The 26,184-nt window shown below is 48.4% G+C and overlaps 2 protein-coding genes across 3 annotated transcripts in view; one reads left to right on the forward strand and one right to left on the reverse strand.

The window, feature by feature from the left end:
- The window catches only part of LOC127576403 (zinc finger protein 850-like), an 84,859-nt gene that overhangs the window by 52,535 nt on the left and 6,140 nt on the right, over positions 1 to 26,184 (reverse strand). Inside the window, exons 3-4 of the mRNA XM_052026914.1 lie at positions 23,937 to 24,050; positions 10,583 to 10,755 (exon numbers count right to left, since the gene is read on the reverse strand). Coding sequence (XP_051882874.1) covers positions 10,583 to 10,755; positions 23,937 to 24,050 — 287 coding nt within the window. The remainder of the gene's footprint in view (positions 1 to 10,582; positions 10,756 to 23,936; positions 24,051 to 26,184) is intronic.
- On the forward strand, positions 1,278 to 8,587 carry LOC127576543 (gastrula zinc finger protein XlCGF57.1-like). 2 transcript variants are annotated; one of them, XM_052027063.1, is made up of 2 exons: positions 1,278 to 1,324; positions 5,753 to 8,587. In XM_052027063.1, exon 2 carries the CDS (start codon positions 5,993 to 5,995, stop codon positions 7,970 to 7,972), a length of 1,980 nt encoding a protein of 659 aa, XP_051883023.1. In that variant the 5' UTR covers positions 1,278 to 1,324; positions 5,753 to 5,992; the 3' UTR covers positions 7,973 to 8,587. The 2 variants fall into 2 exon arrangements, with proteins under 2 accessions (XP_051883023.1, XP_051883024.1); XM_052027064.1 differs by lacking the exon at positions 1,278 to 1,324 and adding an exon at positions 2,149 to 2,353.

Below are 26,184 nucleotides of genomic sequence, written 5' to 3' on the forward strand. Positions count from 1 at the left end.
CCAATACAAACTCACCGACGACACCACTGTTGTTGGATGAATCACAGGTGGTGATGAGTCAGTGTACAGGAGCCAGATAGGACACCTGGTTGAATGGTGCCACAACTACAATCTCTCGCTTAATGTCAGCAAAACTAAAGAGCTGATTGTGAACTTCAGGAAGGGGAAGGGGGGTGAACATGCACCAGCCTACACTGGGGGATCGATGGTGGAGAGAGTCAGCAGCTTTAAATTCCTGGGTGTTAGCATATTGGATGACCTGTCCTGGGCCCAGCACATAGATGCCATAACAAGCGTCCTTAGTTTCATAGGAGATTAAGGAGGTTTGGCTTGTCACTGAACACTCTAACAAACTTCTACTGATGTACTGTTGAAAGATTCCCTGACTGGTTGCATCATGGTCTGGTACAGCAATTCAAATGCGCAGGAACGTAAGAAACTGTAGAGAGTAGCGGACTCTGCCCAATACATCACCGGCACATCCCTCCCCAGCATTGGTAGCATTACAGGAGGTGCTGCCTCAAGAAGGCAACATCCAACACCTAAGATCCCCACCACCCAGGGCATGCCATCTTCTCGTAGCTACCATTGGGCAGGAGGTACAGAAGCCTTAAGTCTCACACCACCAGGTTCAACAACAGCTACTTCCCTTCAACCATTTGGTTCTTGAACCAAAGGGCACAACCCTAATCACTGGAGTTTAGCAACACTATGACCACTTTACACTAAAATGCCCTTTTTTTTTGTTCTAATTATTTTCTTGTAAAAATTGTTAATGATTTCTTGTGAATGCTGCTTAGATGATGCTATGTGCCTGTGGTGCTGTTGCAAATAAGTTTTTCATCGCACCTGTGCACACATGGACGTGTATTTGACAATAAACTCGACTTTGACTTTGAATAACAAACTGCTGAAGGAACTCGGTAATTCAGGCAGCATCTGTAAGCGGGAGATGGGCGGTCGACCCTTCATGAAGGTTCTCGACCCGAAACGTCGACGGTGCATTTCCCTCCATCGACGCTGCCTGACCCGCTGAGTTCCTCCAGCATGTTGCGCGCCTTGCTCCACATCGCCGGCATCTGCACCATCTTTTGCATCTCCAAGGATGGATCCCTGGCTCTTCCTGCGCACGGATTGACAACTGCACATCCACGGTGACCGAGGGCAGAATGATTGACGGCTTCGAGGTCGAGAGACTGGGAGGGAGGGGGGGGGAGCTGGTTGACGTGGCAGCCAATCGGCAGCGAGAATCGCCGCGGCGGAGGTGACGTCAGGCCAGCATGACCACGCCCCCCCCCAGATGTTTGCGGGACCCCGGTAGCAGGTAGGAGCGGGGCAGCGCTGGGGGGGTTCATCAGCCCCGGGGGTCCGGGTCCGGGATCGGGATCGGGATGCAGGCCACCGGTGGGACGGGAAACAAGGGCGACTGCCTCAGCTCCCCAGACCCTTCGCCGAAACCGGGAGTGTTAGGAATATTTTTTTCCCTGCAGAGGCAATGGGGGGGGGGGGGGTTTGATGGAACAAAGGGAATCTCTCTGGTGGGGCGAGGCTAGTGGGTTGTCCGAGGGCACCCAGTGTCTGGGGACTCTCCTGGCGAACAGATTAACCAAGGTGGCCAGAGACGAGATGAAAGAACCAACGTTGAAGCTGTGCAATGTGGAGCCAGAGCTGCTCCCGAGGCCTGTGGTTCCCGCTCAAGCTCTGTGGCATGGGCTTGCACAGGTTTAACGTTTCCCTTTTGTTCGCTCTTGATCTGTCTTCGTTCATTTCTCAGCTGGACGGCTTGTTAAGCAAAGCGTGAGACTAGGATTTCCCAGAGACATTGCCTTTGTCCTGTTTTTGACCAAAAAAAAACAAAACTGCGGGTGCTGGAGATCATATAAGAACAGAAATGTTGATAAACTCAGCAGGTCAGGTGGCGTCTGTGAGAAAGAGAAACAGATTTAATATTTCAGGTTGGAGACCCTTTCCTTTGATTGTTTGGGGGTAAAAATCATTTTTAATTGAACAGCATCAGCATGAAAGAGAAATTGTGTCTGATGAATTTCTTAGGGTTTTGAGGGGAGGTCTTGGCCGGAGTGAATAGAAGGGAACCTTCAGATGTATTTGGACTTCCAGAAGGTGGTTGACAAGATGCCTCATGAAAGGTTACATCTCAAGAGTCCATGATGTTGGAACTCATACACTGGAGGATTGGCGAGCAGGCAGGAAGCAGCAAGTAGGATTCAGGGGTTATTTTCAGAATGCCAATCTGGTGATCAGTAGTTTTCCAAAGGGGTCAGTGTGGGAGCCAAATTTGCAGATGGCACTAAATAGGCGGGAAGGCAAGTTGCACAGAAGATGCAAACAGTTGGTAAGTAGAGTGTAAAGTATTGAAATGTCAAATTATTCATTTTGGAAAGAAGAACAAAATAACTGTTATTTCAATGGCAAAAAGCTGTAGCAGAAACATTGTGCAAGAAATATTTAAAAAAAACAACAAGCACACTGGTGCCGCAGGTAACAAGGAACTAATGGAATTTTTGCCCTATTTTCGGGGGGGGGGGGTGTTGTTTAAAAAGTAGGGAGGTCTTAACTGCAACTATGCAAAGCATAAGTGAGAGCAATCAAGTGTACTGCAAACAGTTTTAGTGCCCCTATTTAAGGGAAGGTGTTTTGTTGGAGGTAAACTGATTGGGGTTCAACTCACTGAAGTGTAGAAGAATGACAGGTGATCTTCTTGAAACTAATAAGAATCTTACTATTTTCAAGATCATCTGTCATTCTTCCACACTTGGGGGACTCAAAAGGGTTCAGCTAAGAGAACGTTTCCTTTGCAACAAACAGTGCTGGAAAAATTCAGCAGGTCAAGCAGCATCTGTGAGAGGAAAGGAATTGTTGGGGTTTCGGGTCGAAAACCTGCATCGTTTCTTTTCATGGTACAGGCCAGAAGCAGTGGGCATGGTCTCTTTCCACAGAATCTGCTTGACCTGCTGAGTGTTTCCAGCATACTTGCTTTTTATTTCAGGCTTCAAGGTCTTCAGACCCTCCTGACGTCCAAATCTTAGTAAGTAATTAAGGTAGTTCTGAGGCCGAAAAGGAGACTAACTCCCACTGAGTAAATATTTTCTTATATTGTGATCACATGATCCATTTGGGTAAATTATGCCAATTAACACTGTAGAAAAAACAAAAATCCTTGTCACTTTTGGTTCTTTTGCAAATCATTTTCATTCAACATCCTGTGGTTCTGGGCCCTTCTGCCACTGAGAACATGTTCTATTCTGTCCGGACACAATGGTATCTAACGCCTCCATCATGGACTAACAGGTGGCAAGTAACATTTGCACCATGAAAGTGCCACACAATGCCCATCTCCGCTGAGAGATTCTGATTACCTACCCTTGGCATTCAATGGCATTACCATCGCTGATTTCACCACCGTCAGTCTCCCAGGGGTCTCCAGTGACCTGAAGCTACTGGAGCAGCCAGATAAATACCATGGCTACAGGGGTAGGTCAGAGACAGGGTGTCCTTTGGGGAGTAATAAAACCAAAACTGCTGGAGACAGCAGGGGAGGTGGCATCTGCAGAAAGAAAAACAGGGTTAACATTTTAAGATAAGAGAAGATCTTTATTAGTCACATGTACACCGAAACACACAGTGAAATACATCTTTTGCGTAGTGAATTTTTTTGGGGGGCAGCCCGCAAGTGTCGCCACGCTTCCGGCACCAACATAGCATGCCCATAACTTCCTAACCTGTACGTCTTTGGAATGTGGGAGGAAACCGGAGCACCCGGAGGAAACCCACGCAGATGCGGGGAGAACGTACAAACTCCTTACAGACAGTGGCTGGATTTGAACCAGGGTCTCTTGCACTGTAAAGCATTATGCTAACCACTATGCTATTGGCCCTTGTTTCAAGTGAAAAAGAGAGGAAAAATAGTTAGTTATCAGTGGCAGAGAAGGTGAGAGAAGCTGAGGTAGAACAAAGGGAATACATCTAGGCTGAGACCAAATGGATTAACATGATATTTGGAAACACATTATTGCTTTGTCGACTGTGTTACAAGTTGCTAATAGTAGAACTGGCAGGTCAGGTGGTACTAACAGAGAAGAATAACTGAGCCAAAACACAACTGGATGACTGGCAGAAATGGCCCATTCTGGTATTGACAGAAAGAAAGTTAGAGATTTCAAGGTTGAGTCCAGAAGACTGGAATATGCCCAGGTAGAAGGTGAGATGCTGTTTGCTGCTCAATTGCTCCTCGAGGTTGGGCTTCGTTTTAACAAGTGCAATGTCACAGCTCACCTGAGAGACTAAATCTATCTCGTCTGAAATGCTGCTGTTAACCAAAGCGGAAAAAAAAACTGCTGAAGGAATTTAGCGGGCACCTATGAAGGCAGAGGGAGAGTCCGTGTTTTGGGTCGAGATCGTGAATCAGGACAGTGTGTGGTGGGGAGATGGCCCAGTATAAAGAGCTGAGAGGGAGGGGTGAGGCAGGAGCTGTCAGGCGATAAGTGAAATCGGGTGAGGAGGTGGAGGTGGGGAGAGGGGTGGGTGGAAGTAGACAGAGGATCAGATAACTTTATTAGTCACATGTACATCGAAACACACAGTGAAATGCATCTTTTGCATAGAGTGTTCTGAGGGCAGCCCGCAAGTGTTGGCACATTTCCGGTGCCAACATAGCATGTCCACAACTTCCTAACCTGTACGTCTTTGGTATGTGGGAAGAAACCCACGCAGTCACGGGGAGAATGTACAAACTCCTTACAGACAGCGGCTGGAATTAAACCCGGGTCACTAGCGCTGTAAAGCGTTACGCTAACTGGTGGATCTCCATTTTATCATTGTTCTTTACCTATTGATGACTTTTGTAAACTCCTTCTACAGGGTAGAATAAGCAGAGAATTTGTTTATGGGAATCTGAAACTCAAAGTGACACCAGTTAAGCTCTGTCAGTTCACCAACACTTAAATGTGGGTGGGGGGAGGGAGATAGAATGCTCTGAATGAGTGTTCAAGATCACTGACTGTGGAAAGAGCTTTAGCCAGTTACATAGTAAGAGGGGACACACACAGAGACGGACATCAACTGCTGCTAGGAGGTCATCAACTCGGTGAAAGACGCCCTTTGGTCTGCCTGAAAATTGTTGGTCTCCCAGCACTGTGAGATGTCCGTAGGGGAATGCTGCCGACTGACACATTCCAGGCTGCAGGAGGATGTGCTGAGGGACGCACTGAAGCTGGGTGCAGCCAACGCAAGAGCTCGGTGGGGAAGGACTACAGTTTAGGGTTCTTCTGCCACTGGAGAGGGAGGGGCAGGGTCAGGCGAGGAAGCCCCTTAAATATTGTAAAGATGGGATTGGGGTAGCACCCCAGAGAGCCACATGGTGTGGCTTCGGTGCTGTTTTTGTTTTATATAAAAAGGTAACACTAATGATTGATCCATACACGAATGTAAAGGTTTGCACTGTTTTATTGTTGTATATAGTTTGTTTTTTATGATGAATAGTTTATTTTGGAATAAAAAAAAGAGGGAGAAACCAAACACTTACGTGTGAAGTTTTGATGAACCATCTCAGAGAGAAACCAGAAATATTTTCAAATCTGTGAAGGAGTGGGCAAATATTTCCTTGCCAAAAGCTATATATCAGTGTAGGTTGTTGATCCTCGGAAAGGAAACAATTCCCTATCCCAGCTAGAAACTTGTGCCTCTGCATTATGTATGGAATGAAGTTCACTGTTTTATGCTCTCATTGAAACAGCACTAATCCAGGTTCCTAGGAGCAGTCCAGCACATACTCACTGGAGATAGAACGAGTGTGGGAAAGGATTCACCCATCGTACCTGATTCTACACCAGCCAATTCACGGTGGGGAGAGGACGTTCACCTGCTCTGAATGTGGAAAGGAATTCGCTCGGTCATCCAACCAATGAGTTCATACCGGGGACAGACCATTTATCTGCTTTAGTGTGGAAAGAGATTCACTCAGTCATCCAAACTGATGGCACACCAGCAAGTTCATACTGAGGAGAGGCCGTTCTCCTGCTCAAAATGCGGGAAGAGATTCACTCGGTCATCCAGCCTGATGGTACACCAGCGAATTCACACAGGAGAGAGGCCGTTCACCTGCTCCGAGTGTGGGAAAGGATTTACTCATTCATCCAGCCTGAACTTGCACAAGAAAATGCACACTGGGGAGAGGCCATTTACCTGCTCTGAATGTGGAAAGAGGTTCATTAATTCGTCCAGCCTGCTGAGACACCAGCAAGTTCACACTGGGGAGAGGCCGTTCTCCTGCTCTGAATGTGGGAAGAGATTCACTCAGTCGTCTGAGCTGTTTTTACACCAGCGAATTCACACTGGGGAGAGGCCATTCACCTGCACCGAGTGTGGGAAGAGATTCGTTCAGTCATCCAGCCTGAGAACACACCAGCGAATTCACACTGGGGAGAGGCCCTTCGCCTGCACTGAGTGTGGAAAAAGATTCACTCGGTCATCCAACCTGCAGTCACACCAGCAAATTCACACTGGGGAGAAGGCCTTCACCTGTTCTGAGTGTGGGAAGGGATTCACTCGGTCATCTGAGCTGCTTTTACACCAAGGAGTTCACACTGGGGAGAAGCCGTTCAACTGCTCTGAATGTGGGAAGGGATTCACTCGGTCATCTGAGCTGCTTTTACACCAGCGAATTCACACTGGGGAGAGGCCGTTCACCTGCTCCGAGTGCGGGAAGGGATTCACTCGGTCATCTGAGCTGCTCTTACACCAACGGGTTCACACCGGGGAGAGGCCGTTCACCTGCACCGAGTGCGGGCAGAGATTCGCTCGGTCATCCAGCATGAGGAGACATCAGAGAATTCACACAGGGGAGAGGCCCTTCACATGTACTGAGTGTGGGCAGAGATTTGTACGGTCATCCAGCCTGAGGACACACCAGCGAATTCACACCGGGGAGAGGCCCTTCGCCTGCACTGAGTGTGGAAAGAGATTCACTCAGTCATCCAACCTGCAGTCACACCAGCGAATTCACAATGGGGAGAGGGCCTTCATCTGCTCTGAGTGTGGAAAGAGGTTCACTCGGTCGTCTGAGCTGTGTTTACACCAGCGAATTCACACAGGGGAGAGGCCGTTCACCTGCTCTGAATGCGGGAAGGGATTCACTCGGTCATCTGAGCTGCTTTTACACCAGCGAACTCACACCGGGGAGAGGCCGTTCACTTGCACTAAGTGCGGAAAGAGATTCACTCAGTCGTCCAACCTGCGGACACACCAGCGAATACACGATGGGGAGAGATCCTTCGTCTGCTCCGACTGCGGGAAGGGATTCGCCCGGTCATCTGAGCTGCTTTTACACCAGCGGGTTCACACTGGAGGGAGACCCTTCACCTGCTCTGTATGTGGGGAGGGATTCACTCTGTCATCTGAACTGCTTTTACACCAGAGGGTTCACACTGGAGAGAGTCCATTCACCTGCACTGAGTGTGGGCAGAGATTCGTTCAGTCATCTAGCCTGCGGATGCACCAGCAAATTCACACTGGGGAGAGGCCCTTCACCTGCGCCGAGTGTGGGAAGGGATTCACTCGTTCATCCCACCTGCGGACACACCAGCGAATTCACACTGGAGAGAAACCCTTCATTTGCACTGAGTGTGGAAGGAGATTCACTCAGTCATCCACCCTGCGGACGCATCAGCAAATTCACAAAGGGGAGAGGTCCTTCACTTGCACCGAGTGTGGAAAGAGATTCACTCGTTCGTCCAGCCTGAGAACACACCAGCAAATTCACACTGGAGAGAGGCCCTTCGTCTGCACTGAGTGTGGGAGGAGATTCATTCAGTTATCCAACCTGCGGACACACCAGCGAATTCACACCGGGGAGAAGCCGTTCACCTGCTCCGTGTGTGGGAAGGGATTCACTCGGTCATCCCACCTACTGAAACACCAATGCATACACACTGAGGAGAAACATGACATGTGCTGAATATTCAACCATCAGTGCTGCTGAAAGCAAATGCAAGTTCTCGAGTGACCGAAGATGTTGGATTGTATATCTTTATTAGTCACATGTACGTACATCGGAACACACAGTGAAATGCATCTTTTGCGTAGAGTGTTCTGGGGGCAGCCCGCAAGGGTCGCCACGCTTCCGGTGCCAACATAGCACGCCCACAACTTCCTAATCCGTACGTCTTTGGAATATGGGATGAAACCGGAGCACCCGGATTCAGTCGCTATTGCTGCTGCTCATTTCTCCCAGGATTAAACCCCAGTCATTTGGGTACAGTTGTTTTATTTTACTGATGGTGGTAACTCCTATAACTGGGCTAGAGTTTAATATTCTGGAACCACGATGAATAAATCAGTTCTGTTCTAAACGCATTGTCTCAGGCCCTTTTGTGTCTCTCTACTGTACATTGTGTGGTTTGCAAAGGGGCCATTTGGCCCAGCTTGTCCCTTCTAGTGTTTCTGCTCCACACCAGCCTCTTCCCATCTCAGCCACCATGAATCACAGTGTAATGTTGATGTAGCATGGAAACAAGCTCTTTGGCTCACCAAGTCTGTACCAATCGTCAATCACCCATTTACTCTAATTCTCCATTAATCTCATTCTTATTTCATTTTCCCCACATTTCCACTGACCATCTGTTGTGAAACAGATTCAGGGTCTCAGAGGCCAAGGACTCCGAACAGAGTCTGGCAGGAAGTGATTGAATTACAAAAGACAAACAAGGGAAAATGGTAACAGGAATAACACACATGCGCGCATGGTTTATTGCAAGCGTGGGAAAATCGCAATGGGGGTAAAATACACACACACACACACACACACACAACAGACTAGGTACATACAATCAAGGAAAAGCAATATGATACCTACCACCCCTTGACTCAGTGCAGGCACGGCTTGATGCTACTAGGGACTCTAACTAAAATGCTCCCAACCCTTTAAGAGTGCACACCTCACCAATGATTTCTCCAGCACCGTTTCACAGTGCTCGGCCTGGAGCGATCCCTCGAAGCAGACAAAGAGGAAGAGCCGAGCACATGTGGTGCTCGTTATGGTGCTGGAGGTTTCTATTGCTCTATAACTCTAAGAATATTAAGATAACCTGAGGAAACTAAAGAACTGAGTGAAATCGCCAAGGATTTGTGAAGAAAGGAGGTTAAATGGTTTATGAATGGGGAAAATTGTATCAAATAGCTAAGGAAGAGACAGACCTTAGTGCACCACTGGTGAGGTATTTTCGAGGACTGGTCCCCTAAGGTCAATATATTTTTGAAATTAGTTATTCATCCTGTATTTGTTTGTTTTAATGTTGGAATTTGTATGTTATGTGCAGAAGGTTATATGTTGTACAACAGGAAATTGAGATTCTGTATCCTGTAAGAAAACCTTTGTTAGGGTAATCCCTACAATGTTAATAACTTCAGTAACAAAGCAAGGAATTGTGATAATAAAGCTGTATTTAGCATATCCATATATATGATTCAGTGTGTTAGTATTGTTTAATGTGGTAATCACATTAACCCTTAAAACCCCAGTTAGAGATGTAGTATATTGCCTAATCAAGGAATGGTCACTGTGACCAATATGTGTGGGACGAACTGTGGAGCTGAACTGAGCAATGGTACAAAGAGAAAATAAAGATGACACCGTTACTGAACAAATGTATAACATGATTGGATTTGTCAGGTAGTGGCCAGATTCCAACATTAATTGAAGGGATAAACAAAATACATTAAGCACACTTGTGGAATCTACAGTGCCACAAAGTTGTGACTTGATAGAGGTGTACAAGAATGATAAGAGGCATAGGTCGAGTGGACAGTCAGCGACTTTTCCCCAGGGCGACAATGGCCAACACAAAGGGACATCATTTTAAGGTGATTGGAGGAAGTTATAAGGGGGATGTCAGGGGTAAGTTCTTTTTACACCAAGAGTGGTGGGTGCGTGGAACGCACTGCTGGCAGAGGTTGTGGGGGCAGGTACATTGGGGACATTTAAGAGACTCTTAGATAGACACACGAATGATAGAGAAATGGGGGGGCGATGCGGGAGTGAAGGGTTAGATGGATCTTAGAGCAAGGATAAAATGTCGACACAACATTATGGGCCGAAGGGCCTGTACTGTGCTGTGGTGTTCTATGTTTTTGGGCTTTGCAGGAAATATGAACGTTGGGCTTTGCTGGAAATATGAACGTTGGGCTTTGCTGGGGAGAGTCAAGGAAGGAACTGGGGCTTGAGCCCGGCCTGCTTGTTTGCACCAGCCTGCTTGCCTGTTTCAGAAGTGGCCAGGGACTCTCGGAAGTCAGGAGCTTCGATCAGCATCAACGCCCGCACTCCACAAGCAACAAAAACCGAGGAGCCCAGCGGGCCGGGCAGCGCCTGCGGAGGGAGAATCCAGCAGACCAGATGAGGTTCAAGCTCAGGTGTTGCATCTCCCTTCAATGCGCCACTTCCCTCGTTCTCCAAACATGATGAATTATTTTGAACCCCCGCCCCGGCCCCAGTCAGTTCTGCGGGGCGCGGATCCAGGGGGCGAGGCTTTAACATCCCGGAGGCTCCGGGACACCGGAGCGCGGGGCTCACTGAGGGGCGGCTGCGGATTCAGCCCAGGTGCGCAGGCGCGGCCCCTCCAGCCGGCTCCTGACGGAGGGCGCATGTCTGGGAGCCGGCTCTCCGGGCGCCCGCGTCGCGCCTTCAACGGCAGCCAGCGCCGTCAACGTTCCCGGTGGCGGCGGTAGTGCGCAGGCGCGTTGGTTCTGCCGGCCGGTGCCGGCAGCGCGAGCGGGGACGGTTGGGGTTGATGGGGGGGAGGGGAGGGGATGGGGGGGAGGGGAGGGGATGGGAGGGAGGAGGGGAGGGGGAGGGGGAGGGGAGAGGAGGGGAGAGGAGGGGAGAGGAGGGGAGGGAGGGGGGGAGAGGAGGGGAGGGAGGGGGGAGAGGAGGGGAGGGAGGGGGGGAGAGGAGGGGAGAGGAGGGGAGGGAGGGGGGGAGAGGAGGGGAGGGAGGGGGGGAGGGGAGGGAGGGAGGGGGGGAGAGGAGGGGAGGGAGGGGGGGAGAGGAGGGGAGGGAGGGGGGGAGAGGAGGGGAGGGAGGGGGGGAGAGGAGGGGAGAGGAGGGGAGGGAGGGGGGGAGAGGAGGGGAGGGAGGGAGGGAGGGGAGGGAGGGGGGGAGGGGAGGGGGGGGAGGGGGGGGAGGGAGGGAGGGAGGGGGGGAGGGGAGGGAGGGGGAGGGAGGGGGGAGGGGGGAGGGAGGGGGGGGAGGGGAGGGGAGGGAGGGGGGAGGGGGGGGAGGGGAGGGAGGGGGAGGGAGGGGGGAGGGAGGGGGGGAGGGGAGGGGAGGGAGGGGGGGGAGGGGAGGGGAGGGAGGGAGGGGAGGGGAGGGAGGGGGGGGAGGGGAGGGGAGGGAGGGGGGGGAGGGGAGGGAGGGGGGGGAGGGGAGGGGAGGGAGGGGGAGGGAGGGGAGGGGGGGGAGGGAGGGGGGGGAGGGAGGGGGGGGAGGGAGGGAGGGGGGGGAGGGGGGGGAGGGAGGGGGGGGAGGGGGGGGAGGGAGGGGGAGGGGGGGGAGGGGAGGGAGGGAGGGGGAGGGGGGGGAGGGAGGGGGGAGGGAGGGGGGAGGGGAGGGAGGGGGAGGGAGGGGGGGGAGGGGAGGGGGGGGAGGGAGGGAGGGGAGGGGGGGGAGGGGGGGGAGGGGAGGGGGGGGAGGGAGGGGGGGGGGGGGGAGGGGAGGGGGGGGAGGGAGGGGGGAGGGGGGGGAGGGAGGGGGGAGGGGGGGAGGGGGGAGGGAGGGGGGGAGGGGAGGGGGGGAGGGGAGGGGAGGGGGGAGGGGGGGAGGGGGGAGGGAGGGGGGGAGGGGAGGGGGGGAGGGGAGGGGAGGGGGGAGGGGGGGGAGGGAGGGGGGAGGGGAGGGGGGAGGGGGGGAGGGGGGGGGGAGGGGGGGAGGGAGGGGGGAGGGAGGGGGAGGGGAGGAGGGGAGGGGGGGAGGGAGGAGGGGGAGGGGAGGGGGGGGAGGGAGGGGGGGAGGGAGGAGGGGGGAGGGGAGGGGGGGGAGGGAGGAGGGGGGAGGGGAGGGAGGGAGGAGGGGGGGGAGGGAGGAGGGGGGAGGGAGGGAGGAGGGGGGAGGAGGGAGGGGGGAAGGGGGAGGGGAAGGGGGGAGGGGGGAGGGGAGGAGGGGAGGAGGGGGGGAGGGGAGGGAGGAGGGGGGAGGGGGAGGGGGGGAGGGGAGGGGGAGGGGAGGGGAAGGGGGGAGGGGGAGGGGGGAAGAGGGAGGGGGAAGGGGGAGGGGGAGGGGGGAGGGAGGGGGAAGGGGGGAAGGGGGAGGGGGGAGGGAGGGGGAGGGGGAAGGGGAAGGGGGGAAGGGGGAGGGGGGGGAGGGGGAAGGGGAGAGGGAGGGAGGGGGGGAAGGGGGAGAGGGAGGGAGGGGGGGAAGGGGGAGAGGGAGGGAGGGGGGAAGGGGGAGGGGAGAGGGAGGGAGGGGGGAAGGGGGAGGGGAGAGGGAGGGAGGGGAGAGGGAGGGAGGGGAGGAGGGGAGGGGGGGAGGGGAAGAGGGAGGGAGGGGGAAGTGGGGAGGGGGGAGGGGAGGGAAGGGAGTGAGGGGAGGGGATGGGGGAGTGGGGAGGGAGAGGGGGGAGGGAGGGGGAAGTGGGGAGGGGGGAGGGGAGGGAAGGGAGTGAGGGGAGGGGATGGGGGAGTGGGGAGGGAGAGGGGGGATGGAGGGGGGGTAGGGAGGAGGGGAGGAAGGAGGGAGGAGGAGGGAGTGGGGGGAGGATTGGGAGGGGGAGGAAGGAGGAGGGAGGGAGGGTCTGAGGGGGAGGAGGAGGGGGGGAGGGTCTGAGGGAGGAAGGGGAGGGAGGAGGGAGGGCAGGCAGAGTGGGGGAGGGTCTGAGGGAGGGGGAGGGTGGGGTTGGTGGGGGAACATGGTTTGTGTTGGGAGCTGGTGGGAGGGTCTGCGGGAGAGTCTGGGGGAGAATGGGGAGGTGTTGGGGGTGGATGGGTGGGGTGAAGGGTGGGGGTGGATGGGTGGGGTGGTGAGGGGGAGGGGAGGGTGGTGGGAGGGGTGGAGGGTGGTGAGGTGAGGGGAGGGGTGGAGGGTGGTCTGAGGGGAGGGAGTGATGTGATAATCTGAGGGAGAGGGTGGGAGAGAATTGGAGGGTCTGATGGTTGGAAGAGGATGTGAGGGGAGGAGGGGGTTTCTGAGGAGACCGGGGTTGGGGTTCACCATTGCTGTGGGAAAAGGGCAAAGATAAAATTGGAGTCAATGTCTTTCACTGAGGTGAGGAAGATTTTATGAGGCTGAGCAGTGATTTAGCAAAAATGAACTGGAAACAGCTACTTGAAGGTAAATGGGTGTCAAAGCAACAGGAGGCAGTCAGGGAGCAGGTTCAGGGTAAAGATGTTCCCCCAAAGAGAAAGGACGGAGACCTGGATGACAGGAGGCAAAGTGGATGTGAGAAAGTGAGAGGGAAGGTTATGTCGGTCACTGAGAACTCAATGCTGCAGAAAGTCTGGAGGGTTGTGGAAAGTGTCAGATTGCAATTCAAAAGGATATTAGGACCAAATCGGCTCACCTGTGTGTGGAGGCAGAGGATGTAGGGAAGGTGGTTCGTGAAAACCTTATCCATTTCGCTTGTGAAGAAAACAACAGTGGTTCAGGAAAATGAGTGTCAAAGATAAATACACTAAGACAGGAGGTATTATGTTTTAGCATCTTTGAAATTCAGTAAATCTCCAGACCCAAATAAATTTATCCAAGGCTGTTAAAAGAAGCCAGGGAAGGGATTGTGGAGGCACTGAGCATTTATAAAACATCTTATATCGATGGCGGTTGCTTACATTATACAGTTCTTTAACAAGGGAGAAAGGGATACACGGAGTAATGAGAGGCTGTTTACTGGTGCACACATTATTGGAATCAATTCTGTGGGACAGCTTCCCCCCTCGTTTATCAAGGCACAGATGAACTGAGGACAGTCTGCATACATCTGATTAATGGTTTTAGTCCTGAGTGTTTCTCCTTCCACAGATGCTGCCTGACTTGTTTCCATTTCAGATTTCCAGCATCTGCAGTTTTTAAAATTTTCGTTCACCATTGTTTCTCATTACACTGATTGAATTTTGTGATGAGTGAGCATGGGGTTCTGTGAGGGCAGTGCATTTGTTGCCTCTGGATCTCAGCAAAGCTGTTGACCAGGATTCATGTGACAGGCTGTTCGAAAAATATCAAAGCCAATGGGATCCAAGGAAAAGTGAATTGGCTCCAAAATGACTCAGTGGCAGGAATCAAAGGATAACAGTTAGGTTGTTTTTGTGACTGGAAGTCTGTTTCCAATGCAGTTCTATGTGGCACAGAATGCCCCTTGCTTTTGTAATACATTATTACGAAGACTCAGTGTAGGTAACATGATCAAGAAGTTTGCAGATGATACAAAAATTGACCACATGGTTGACAATGTGGAGGCAAGCTTTCGACTGCAGAAGGGTATCGATGGGCTCGTCAGTTGGGCAGCAAGGAGTGACTGGAATTCAGTTCAGAAAAGTGTGAGGGAATGAATTTTAGGTGGTGCAACGAGGCAGAGGAATGTACATTAGTTGAGAGGGTACTGAGGTGTGGAGGAACTGAAGACCCTTTGACAACAGATCTTAATGTAGCACCATCAATAATGCCTACCATTCCATCTCTTGCCTGCACTTTGGTAAATCCAACCACCTGGCTGTGCTGCTTCTGCCTGCGTACAGCCAGAGACTCAAGAGCACAGCACCAGTGAAGAGGACTATGAAGAGCTGGATGGGAGAGGCAGAGGAGCACTTAGAGACGGTGGACTGGACCATGTTCAAGGATTCATCAGCGGACCTAAGTGAATATGCCACCGTCATCACTGACTTCATAAGGACATGCATGGATGAGTGTGAACCCACAAAAACATTCCAAGTCTTCCCCAACCATAAGCCCTGGATGAACCAGGAGATGCGTAAACTAGTGAGGGCTAGATCTGTCTAGGGCTGGCAACCCAGAGTCATGTAAGAAGTCCAGGTACGGCTTCCGGAAGGCAATCACAAGTGCAAAGAGGCCATTTTGGACTAAACTGGAATCACAGATGGACATTTGAGGGCTTGGACAATATTCATTTCTACAAGGTGGGATTGGTTAGCATAAGTGACCAACGACCCATCACTCCTGGATGAGCTCAATGCCTTTTATTCACACTTTGATAGGGAAAACTACGACACACTCACACGAGCCTCCGCATCTCCAGATGACCCTGTAATCTCAGTTTCTGAGGCCAACGTCTGGACATCCTTCAAGAGGGTGAACCCACTAAAGGTGTCTGGTTCAGACAGCATACCTGGCCGAGTACTAAAGATCTGCGAGGACCAATTTACGGACATATTCAACCTCTCTCTTCTGAGGTTCCCACCTGTTTCAAAAAGGCATCTATTGTACCGATGCTCAAGAATAGCATGGTGACTTGCCTCAATGACTATCGTCTGGTGGCACTTACATCAACCATAATGAAGTGCTTCGAGAGAGTGGTTTTGGTGCAAATCAGCTCCTGCCTCAGAGATGATCTGGATCCACTTCAATTTGCTTGCTGCTACAAGAGGTCAACAGCAGATCAGATGCAATTCCTCTGGCTCTTCACTCTGCTCTGGACCATCTGGACAACAAAAACCCATTCATCAAGCTGCTGATCATTGACTACAGCTCAGCGTTCAAGACAATCATCCCCTCCAAACATTACCAATCTTCAAGACCTGGGCCTCTGTATTTCCCTCTGAAACTGGACTTTCTTATCAGCAGACCTCTATTGGTGAAGATTGGTAACAAAATCTCCTCCTTATTGACCATCAACACAGGTGTACCTGAAGGCTGTGTGCTCATCCCCTTGCTTTACTTCCTATGCACACGTGACTGTATGGCTAAGCACAGCTCCAAAGCCATATACAAAATCACCAACGACACCACTGTTGTTGGACAAATCCAGAGGTGGTTAAGAACGAACATGTACCAGTCTACATTGGTGGATCAGCAGTGGAGAGGGTCAGTAGCTGTAAGTCCTGGCATTAGCATATTGGATGCCCCAGAACATAGACGCAATCACAAGGAAGGTGCGCCAGTGTCTTTACTATCTTAGGAAGTTAAGGAGATTCAGCTTGTCACTGAACACTCTAACAAACTTCTACAGATGTACTGTTGGAAGTATCCCTACTGGTTGCATCATGGTCTGGTACGGTATTTTGAATGTGCAGGAACGTAAGAAACTACAGAGAGTAGTGGACTCTGCCCAATACATCACAGGCAATGCCTCCCCACCATCAATAGTATCTATGTGAGGCGCTGCCTCAAGAAGGCATCATCCATCATCGAAGATCCCCACCGTCTGGGCCATGCCATCTCGCAGCTACCATCAGGCAGGAGGTACAGAAGTCTGAAGTCCCACACCACCAGGTTCAACAACATCTATTTCCCTTCAACCATTGGGTTCTTGAACCAACCTGCACGACCCTAATCACTGCCTCAGTACAGCAACACTATGACCACTTTGCATTACAATGGACTTCGTTTTTTTTTTCTAATTGCATTCTTTCTTGTATAATTTATGTTATGTTTTTCTTGTGACTGTTGTGTATCTGATTCTATTGGTGGTGTTGCTGCAAACCAGGTTTTCATTGCACCTGTGTATACACGTACTTGTACATATGACAATAAACTCGACTTTGACTTTGGGTATTGAAATAAAAATAGAAAATGCTGAAAACACTCAGCAGGTTTCAGGTAGAAGATCAGATGACCTTTTCTCTTTGACCTAAAGCATTAACTCTGTTTCTCTTTCCATAGATGCTGCTTATATTTATTTCAGATTTCCAGCATCTACAATTTTTTGATTTTCACTTAATGGTAGCACAGTAATGGTAGTTGGTTTATTAAGATGTATGGGATGCTTCTTAGCAGACATAAAACATAAGAGCATTAAGGTTATGCCAGAACTATACAACATCAGTTATGTACAGTTTAATCTGTATATTATTGGAGAGATATGGTTGCACTGGAGAGGATGCAGGGGAGATATTACAAGGGTATTACTGGGATTGGAAATTTTTAACTAATGAGAGAATAGATAGGTTGTTTTTATTGGAATAGAGGAGGGTACAGGCAGGGTTTAATTGAGGTGTAGAAAATTGGTCCTCTAGAGGAAACTGAAAGGATGTGTTTCTTTAGCAGAGGGCTCAAAACCAGGACATGAAGATTTAGAACAATTGGGGAAAGGGTTTTTGTTGCGGAGAGGGTGGTAGGTGTCTGGAAGTCACTACCTGAGAGAACAGTTGAGGCAGCAACACTCTATTTTAACAGTACTTACATGTATCCTTGATGAACTTTAACCTGCAGGGCAGTATGAACCTAATGTTGGAAGGTGGCATTTGGCTGGTTAGCTCTTTTAGAACAAAATGTACATAGGCCGAATGGCTTCCTTTTATGTCATAGCATTTTAATGATTTGTATGTGCAAGGTAACACAATTGTGTGGGACAGGCCATATGGACCAACTGTCTTATATTTATCCCATTTTTTTTTACTTTCTCCCTGTTTCTTACTACTGTATCCAAAATGATTGCATACAGTTTTTCAAATCAGCTGTGGCATGGAAACTGGGTTTGCTTCAGTCACGTTGCTCTTTTTCTGCTCTGTCTCAAAGGCATCAAGAAGCTGTCCACCATTGCTTTGGCTCTGGGTGTCGAGCAAACAAGCAACAAACTTTGAACAGTTGAGCACCAAAGGAAACAGGAATGTTCCCTGGGGGCCCTGTGTTTCGATATCAAATGCTTTGTGATCAATGACGGCGGAATGATTCAAGGCAGCATTTCCACTGTGTTGCCACATTTGTAGGTGAATAGATGCAGGATATAATGTAAAGCTCTGTGCAAAACCAGTAAATAATGTTTACCTCAGTGAACCACATTTTAATCAGAATGTGTTTTTTGTGAATATGAAAATAATTTCAACCTAATGGTGTTTTTGGAGAATATAAGCTGGAGAAAGCGTTCCCTGAGTGAGTGTGTTCTACATTCCCTTCAATCTCTGGGAAAACAATGTCCTTCAGAATTTCTGATCGGACTTCTGTATCATGTCCACCTTGGTTGAGTAAACAAAAAGTGTTTTTTGTTTGAATGATGAGCGATTGGGAAATGTTGATGTTCGAAGGGACCTGGCTGTTTTTGTACATGTCACTAAAAGCTAGTATATAGGTATGGAGGGTAATTGGCAAGGCAGATAGCACTTGGCCTTTTTTGCTGGAGGGTTTAAGAGTAAATACGTTGTGCAACATTTACATAAGGTGTCAATGAAACGACATCTGGGATATTGTGTACAACTTTGATCTTTCCAGCTAAAAAGGGAGATGCTTGCTATAAAAGGAGCGCAACAAAGATTAAACAGAGTCTTGGGCTGAAGGAAATGACATGTAGAGACATTGGGCAGATTGAGCATATACCCATTGAAGTTTAGAAGGATGTAACCTGATTGAAATTTAAGATTCTGATGGAGATTGATGATGGATATTGAGTGAATATTTCTCCTTATGGAGATATCTAGAACATGCATAGCTTTAGAATAAGTATTTTCTCATTAAGACAATGATGAAGAAATTTCTTCTCTTGGGGGACTGAGACTCTTGGCCTTCTCTGTCCCAGAGAGCTGTGAAACTGGAATCATTAAATATATTCAAAGTAGAGACTGGCAGACATTTGAAGTGCTTGGGAGTAGAAGCATATGGGAAGGAGTGGCAAGATGGTGTTGAGGCCTGGATTGGATTGGTGGTGATCTTGGGTGGTGGAGCTGACTCGTGGCCTATCCACCTCCTCCTGTGAGTTGTATTCTTATTCTGCTGCTTACAACCTAAAAAAATTATTAGTCAAACACAATTTCTCTTCCATAAATCTATATTGACTATCCCCAAGCCTATGGGCACCACTTTCTAATTTAATAAATTTTAACACTTTCCCTCTGACTGATGTCAGGCTAACTGGCCTGTAGTTTTTTGTGATCTCTCTCTCCTTCCTTAAATAGTGGGATCATAGTTGTTATCTGCTAACCTGTGGGAAATGGACTAATACAGTCATATTACATAGAAGTAGGCCTTTGGGCCCACCATGTCCATGCTTGTCATGAAGTACTTATCTACACTAATCCCTTTTGCCAGCACTTGCTCCCTGGCCATTTATGCCTTGGCAATTCAAATGCTCGTGAGAGTACCTGCCTCTATCACCCACTAGGATTTCAACCACCCTCTGGGTGAAAAAGTTCTTTCTCAGATCTGTATAAACTTCTTGCCATGAACCCCTGTCCTCTAGTTTTTGACACCCCTGTTATGGGGAAAAGTTTCCTATCTGCCCTACCTATGCCCCTCGTAACGTTGTGTGCCTCTGTCAGGTCCCAACCCCTCAGCTTCCTCCATTCCAAAAGAAACAGCCAATCCAGTCTGTCCTCCTAACTGAAATGCTCGATCCCAGGCAACATCTTGGTAAATCTACTCTGCACCCTCTCCAGGACAATCACATCCTTCCCACAGTGTGGTGAACAGTATCCAGATGTGGCCGACTCAAAGTTTTATAAAGTAGTATCATAACCTCTCTGCTCTTCCATGCCCTGGCTAACAAAGATGCTTAGGAGGTAAGCTTGCAGGTAACACAAAAATTGATGGTATGGTTGATAGTAAAGGATGACAACCATAATGCTATTTTCATCGAGTTCTTTGTCCGTTCAAGATCTTTAGTTCTCCGCTATTTCTGGGAGTTGTTTTGTCTCTTTTGTGAAGATGGACTCATAAATATTTTGTTATTTTCTCTTCCATTTCCTTATTATTATCATTAATTTTTCCTATTTATCTGTAAAGAACCAATATTGAGCTAATCTTTTCCTTTATGCACATGTACGGAAGCTCTGACAATCCACTTGCATCTTTCACGCTTGTTCAACTTTCTCTTCATTTTCCTAATCCACGTTTACTGCTTTTTTAGCATTTCCTGTTAGCTATATAAGAAAAGATATTTATTTATTAGTCATATGTACATTGAAACACACAGTGAAATGGATCTTTTGTGCAGTGTGTTCTGGGGGCAGCCCGCAAGTGTCACCACGCTTCCGGCGCCAACATAGCACGCCCACAACTTCCTAACCCGTACATCTTTGGAATGTGGGAGGAAACTGGAGCACCCGGAGGAAACCCACACAGACACACAGGGAGAACGTACCAATTCCTTACAGACTTTGGCTGGAATTGAACCTGGGTCACTGGCGCTGTAATAGCATTATGCTAACCGCTACACTACCGTACCATTCCTATGTTTAACTTCCCTTGTTAGTCGTAGCCAGATCACTTTCCTCTTAATATTTTTATTGCCTGAAAGGATATACATCACTTTTGAAGAATTAAAACTTAGTTCACATGTTATACTTGCTTATTTACCCTCATTCTTTTTGATATATCATACCTAACTCATGCCTCTTGCTTCAGTAGTTTTCATTATATAGATGTAAGACCCTAATTTCAGATTGAACTGAGTCATTTGGATGCTTGCATAAATCTGTCATATTAATCTGCTGCAGGGATCAGTGCTAGGTCCGTTATTGTTTATTATCTATGTTAATGATTTAGATGATAACGTGATAAACTGGATCAGCAAATTTGCAGATGACACCAAGATTAGGGGCGTAGTGGACAGTGAGGAAAGCTATCCAGCTAGGTAAATTGGTTGAAAAATGGCTGATGGAATTTAATGCAGACAAGTGTGAGGTGTTGTACTTTGGGAGGACAAACCAGGGTCAGACTTACACAGTGAATGATAGGGCTCTGAGGTGTGTGGTAGAACAAAGACCTGGGAATACAGATCCATAGTTCCTTGAAAGTGGTGTCACAGGTAGTTAGGGTCGTAAAGAGAGCTTTTGGCACTTTGGCCTTCATAAGTCAGGGCACTGAGTGCAGGAGTTGGGATGTCATGTTAAAGTTGTACAAGACGTTGGTGAGGCTGAATTTAGAGTACTGTGTGCAGTTCTGGTCACCAATCTACAGGAAAGATATAAATAAGTTTGAAAAAGTGCAGAAAAAATTTACAAGGATGTTGCCGGGACTTGAAGTCCTGAGTTACAGGGAAAGGTTGAATAAGTTAGGACTTTATTCCCTGGAACGCAGGAGAATGAGGGGGAATCTTATAGACATATACAAAATGATGAAGGGTATAGATAGGTTGAATGCATGCAGGTATTTTCCCCCTATGGTTGGGTGAGACGAGAATGAGAGGACATAAGTGTAGGGTCAAAGGTGAAATATTTAAGGGAAATCTGAGGGGAAACTTCTTCATTCAGAAGGGTGGAACGAGCTGCCAGCAGAAGTGGTAGATGTGGGTTCAATTGTAACATTAAAGAAAAGTTTGGATAGGTGTGTGGATGGGAGGGGTTTGGAGGGATATGGTCCGGGTGCAGGTAGGTGGGACTGGGCAGAAGATCAGGTGACATGGACTAGATGGGCTGAAGAGCCTGTTTCTGTGTATATTATATACCTGACTATTACTAATAATGTTTCCTTAAAAAAAACGATTAACCACCAGGTCATCAATTTGCCTTTGGTCATTACACAGTGAAGAATGTTCTCTCAATCTACTGGTCTAGAAAACTAATTATTATTCAGCCTGTGAATTCATTCTCCAAACTTGATGCTCATTTGGTTTGGCCAATCTCTAATTAGATTAAAGACCCAATGGTTGTTGTATTATCCTTCACACAGGCACCTCTAATTTCCTGATTTATACCATGCCCTGCATTACCGCTACTGTTCAGGACCATTGTACAACTCTCACCAGTGTCTTCTGCCCTTGATGATTTGAGACTTTCCGAGCCAGCTTTGTGATTTTTCTGAGTCAAGTTCCTTCCTCTCTACTGCCTTTATCTCATTTGTTAGTATCATAATATAGAGACCAGAACTATTCAAATTCCTACTAATGTGGCCAAATCAACTGGTCAGGAGACTAGAACTGTGCACAGTACTTCCAGTATGTGTTAACTGAGATATATGGAGACCAGAGATGTACACAGCGCTCCCAATGTGAGCTGACCAAGGTTGAAAACAAGTTAGATCCCTATTTTTTCCTCTTCTTTCTCTGGATACAAGTGGATGATTAAACAATAACAAAGCATTTTTTTGTGGTGTTCTAGACATAATCTACAACACAGGTACTGCTTGCCCTGGCTGAGCAGCTGGAATTGTTTACTGGACTACAGGGAAGCTCAGCATATGTTTGCTGCTTGCTGGTAGGTCGAATGCGTTCTTTTTATTACACTTGTGTGTACTTTGCTAGTCTCTGCCAAATAGCTCCCCCCCCCCCCCCCCCCGCTCCTGTGGTCTCGTGATGTAGATGTTTGACAGTGAGCAAGCCCAGACCGTGGCTCCCCCTCCGGTCCTCCAGACTTCACAACAATCGTTGGCCAGGTTTGGATAGAGATTCGGTGTGTTCTTGGTGCATAGTGAAAATGGTATACAGGGGAAGCTGGATAAAAGGACAAGGGTGAGAGGAAGGAAAGGATGTGGGGAGAAGGAAAAGTGGCGGTTGGGAGGCTGGCATTGAGCAGGAGCACAGGCAGGCAGTGAATGGCCCTTTTCTACATTGCAGACTCTAACTGTAAGAGAAAGTACATCTGGGCTTCACAGGGTAACTTCCACTGGGCACACCTGCTCTTTCACTCTGATATCCTGCACTACCAACTTTGTTATAGAAGCATAAAGTCACACAAAATTTACAGCAGGCAAGACCATTCGGCCCATCATGTCTGTGCTTACCACCTTGATCTTATCTTCCCCGAACAAGCCAGTTGCTCCATGGGTCACTGTGCTTCAATTACACATTCGTGTGTTGTATAAATGTGGTGAGGGCTTCTGCCAACAGTGAGTTCCAGACACCTACCACCCTCTGGGTGCAAACCTTTTCTTCATCACCCCCTCTAATTCTCCTGTTAATAATTTTATACACACCCTCCCCTGGTTCTCTACCTCTCTGTTAAGAGAAATGGGTCTTTTACTTTGTCTGGGCCCCTTAAAAATTATATAGAACCATACAGCACAAGCCATTCGACCCTTCTAGTCTGTGCCGAAACGTTATTCCGCTAGTCCCACTTCCCTGCACCCAGTCCATAACCCTCCAGACCTCTCCCATCCATATATCTATCCAATTTATTCTTGAAGCTTAAGAGTGAGCCTGCATTAACTACATCAGATGGCAGCCCATTCCACACTCCCACCACTCTCTGACTGAGGAAGATCCCTCTAATGTTCCCCCTAAACCTTTCCCCTTTCACCGTAAAACCATGTCCTCTCGTACTTATCTCTCCTAATCTAGGTGGAAAGAGCCAAATCACATTAACTCTGTCTATGCCCCTTAATTTTGTAAACCTCTATCAAATCTCCCCTCATTCTTCTACGCTCCAAGGAATAAAGTCCTAATCTGTTCAATCTTTCCCTGTAACTCAACTCCTGAAGACCCGGCAACATTCTAGTGAATCTCCTCTGCACTCTTTCAATCTTACAGTCAATTAAATCGCCTCTTGATCTCCATGCTCCATAGTAAAACAATGCCAGTGTATCCACGTATTCCTCATGTCTAGTCCCAGCAACAACCTTAAATCTCATCTGCACCCTCTCCAATGCAATAGCACCTCCCCTATAATGTGGTGACCAGAACTGTTCACGGTACTCAGAGGGGTGTTCCTAACAAGTATAGTATATGGTTCCAGCATAACCTCCCTGCTCTTGTAATTTACACCTTATGTAACAGGGAGAAGCATCTCATTGGCACCCTAACAGTTTATTGACCTGCCTTACTACTAATAAGGGTCTGTGGACGTAGAGTCTGTTCCCCCACATTACTCTATATCCTTCTGCTTCTTGTATGTTCCCTTGCCTTGGTGACCTCTCCAAATATGTAATCCCACACCTCCGGATCAAATTCAGTTTGCCACTTTTCTGGCCATCCTTGACTGTCGTCAGGAGGCAGTGGGAATCTGGCAATCTCTGCCTGGGAGAAAAAAAGACATAAACAGGGCTAAAAGGCAGCAAGGAGACATGCCAGCCAAGGTGCCTGCCTGAATTAGCCCCCATTTGCCTGCATTTGGCCATTTTCCTCTAAACTTTTCTTATCCGTGTACCTGTCTAAATGTCTTTTAAATGTTGGGATTGTACCCCCCTCTACCACTCCCTCTGGCAGCTTGGTCCATATACCACCCACTGTGTAGAAAAATATGACTTCAGTCATTAACTGCATACAAAACAGAGACCCATCGATGTGTTGAGGGAAGGAGCATAACACTGAGGTGGAAGATCAGCCATGATCTTGACAGACAGTGGAACAGACTGAAAGGCCGGATTACTTAATCCTGTTCCTAATTCTTGTCTGTTTAAATTCTTACGATAAGCAGCAGTCACTTTTGCTGTCCCAGGTCACAAACCCCTCAACCTTTACAGAAGCTGCCAGCAATATTTTACTGAAGGGTGTCTGTAACATAAACGAGATAAATTTTATGGATAGGGTATTGGTTAAATAGCAGGAAGCAGTGAAAGAGATAACTAATGTTTCTGCTCGATGGCCTTAGGATATTGGTTAAATAGCAGGAAGCAGTGAAAGAGATAACTAATGTTTCTGCTCGATGGCCTTAGGATATTGGTTAAATAGCAGGAAGCAGTGAAAGAGATAACTAATGTTTCTGCTCGATGGCCTTAGGATATTGGTTAAATAGCAGGAAGCAGTGAAAGAGATAACTAATGTTTCTGCTCGATGGCCTTAGGATATTGGTTAAATAGCAGGAAGCAGTGAAAGAGATAACTAATGTTTCTGCTCGATGGCCTTAGGATATTGGTTAAATAGCAGGAAGCAGTGAAAGAGATAACTAATGTTTCTGCTCGATGGCCTTAGGATATTGGTTAAATAGCAGGAAGCAGTGAAAGAGATAACTAATGTTTCTGCTCGATGGCCTTTCAACAGAACGTGTGGAAAACAGATGTGTTTCAAAGCGCAGAGAAGGGGAAGGGTTGGAGAGATTAAAAAAAACGCTGCTTGTGATGTGGTGGAGGCCAGAGGCGACTGGGTGACACAGACTGGTACTGGCCACAGTGGGAGGGTGGTGAAGGCTTGTTAATAGCAGCGGCTCTGTCTGGGGGAGGTGTAAGAGAGAGAAACAAAAAAAAGCAAAGAATGCTGGATGGGGGGGGGAAACAAAATGCAGCACCTGCTGAAAATCTGAAGTAAAGGAGAATGCTGAAAAAAAAAGGCCACGAGATCAGGCAGCATTCAGAAGAGAGAAAAACAGTTAGCCTTGCAGGTTGGTGAGCTTGCATCAGAGCTGGCCAGAGATTTAATAAAAAAAGACCAAAATAACTGCAGATGCTGGAAATCTGAAACAAAACCAGAAGGTGCAGGACACACTCAGCAGACAAGGCAGCATCCTGCAGAGAGAACTAGACCCTCCTCATAAAGAGTTATTGGCCCAAAACTCCAACCCTGCTCCCTTTGATCACTGCACTAAAATGGACTTTTTTTTGTTCTTATTGTGTTACTTCTTGTAAAAATTGTTTAATTCATGTTTCTCTTGTTAATGCTGCTTGTGTGATGCTATATGCCCGTGATGCTGCTGTAAGTTTATCACTGCAGCTATGCATACATGTACGTGTGCATTTGACAATAAACTTGACTTTGAACAAACGCCACCCGCCATCAGACACTCCCAGCAATCTCAAAGGATGAGGCCCTTCATTTATACAGTTTGGCTGGAGAAACTGGGGTTGTTCTCCTTGGAACAGACACATTTGCAAGGGATCTGATAGGGATAGTTGTTTCTGCCGATGTTAACATGCTCCACGACTGGACGAGAGTTTAATGTTCTGGATTAAGGTCAGATAAACCACCATGGTAGAGTGGTACAAGGAGAAGAACTGCTCTCACTGTCTGGGGAGCCTGGGACCAGGGAGCAGAGTCTGAATACTGGAGCCAGGGCTCGGGAGCAAAGTCAAGAAACACTTCAACACGTGCAGGATGGTAGAAGGTTGAATTCTGTTCCAGAAAAAAACAGTTACTAATTGGTCAGTTATTGATCTTGAACCTGAGACTCCTGGATTTTTGGTAATTAAAAGGATTGAGAGAGCACAGAGGAAGGCTG

The sequence above is a fragment of the Pristis pectinata genome, chromosome 12 (assembly GCF_009764475.1).
Source record: "Pristis pectinata isolate sPriPec2 chromosome 12, sPriPec2.1.pri, whole genome shotgun sequence".
Taxonomy (NCBI): domain Eukaryota; kingdom Metazoa; phylum Chordata; class Chondrichthyes; order Rhinopristiformes; family Pristidae; genus Pristis; species Pristis pectinata.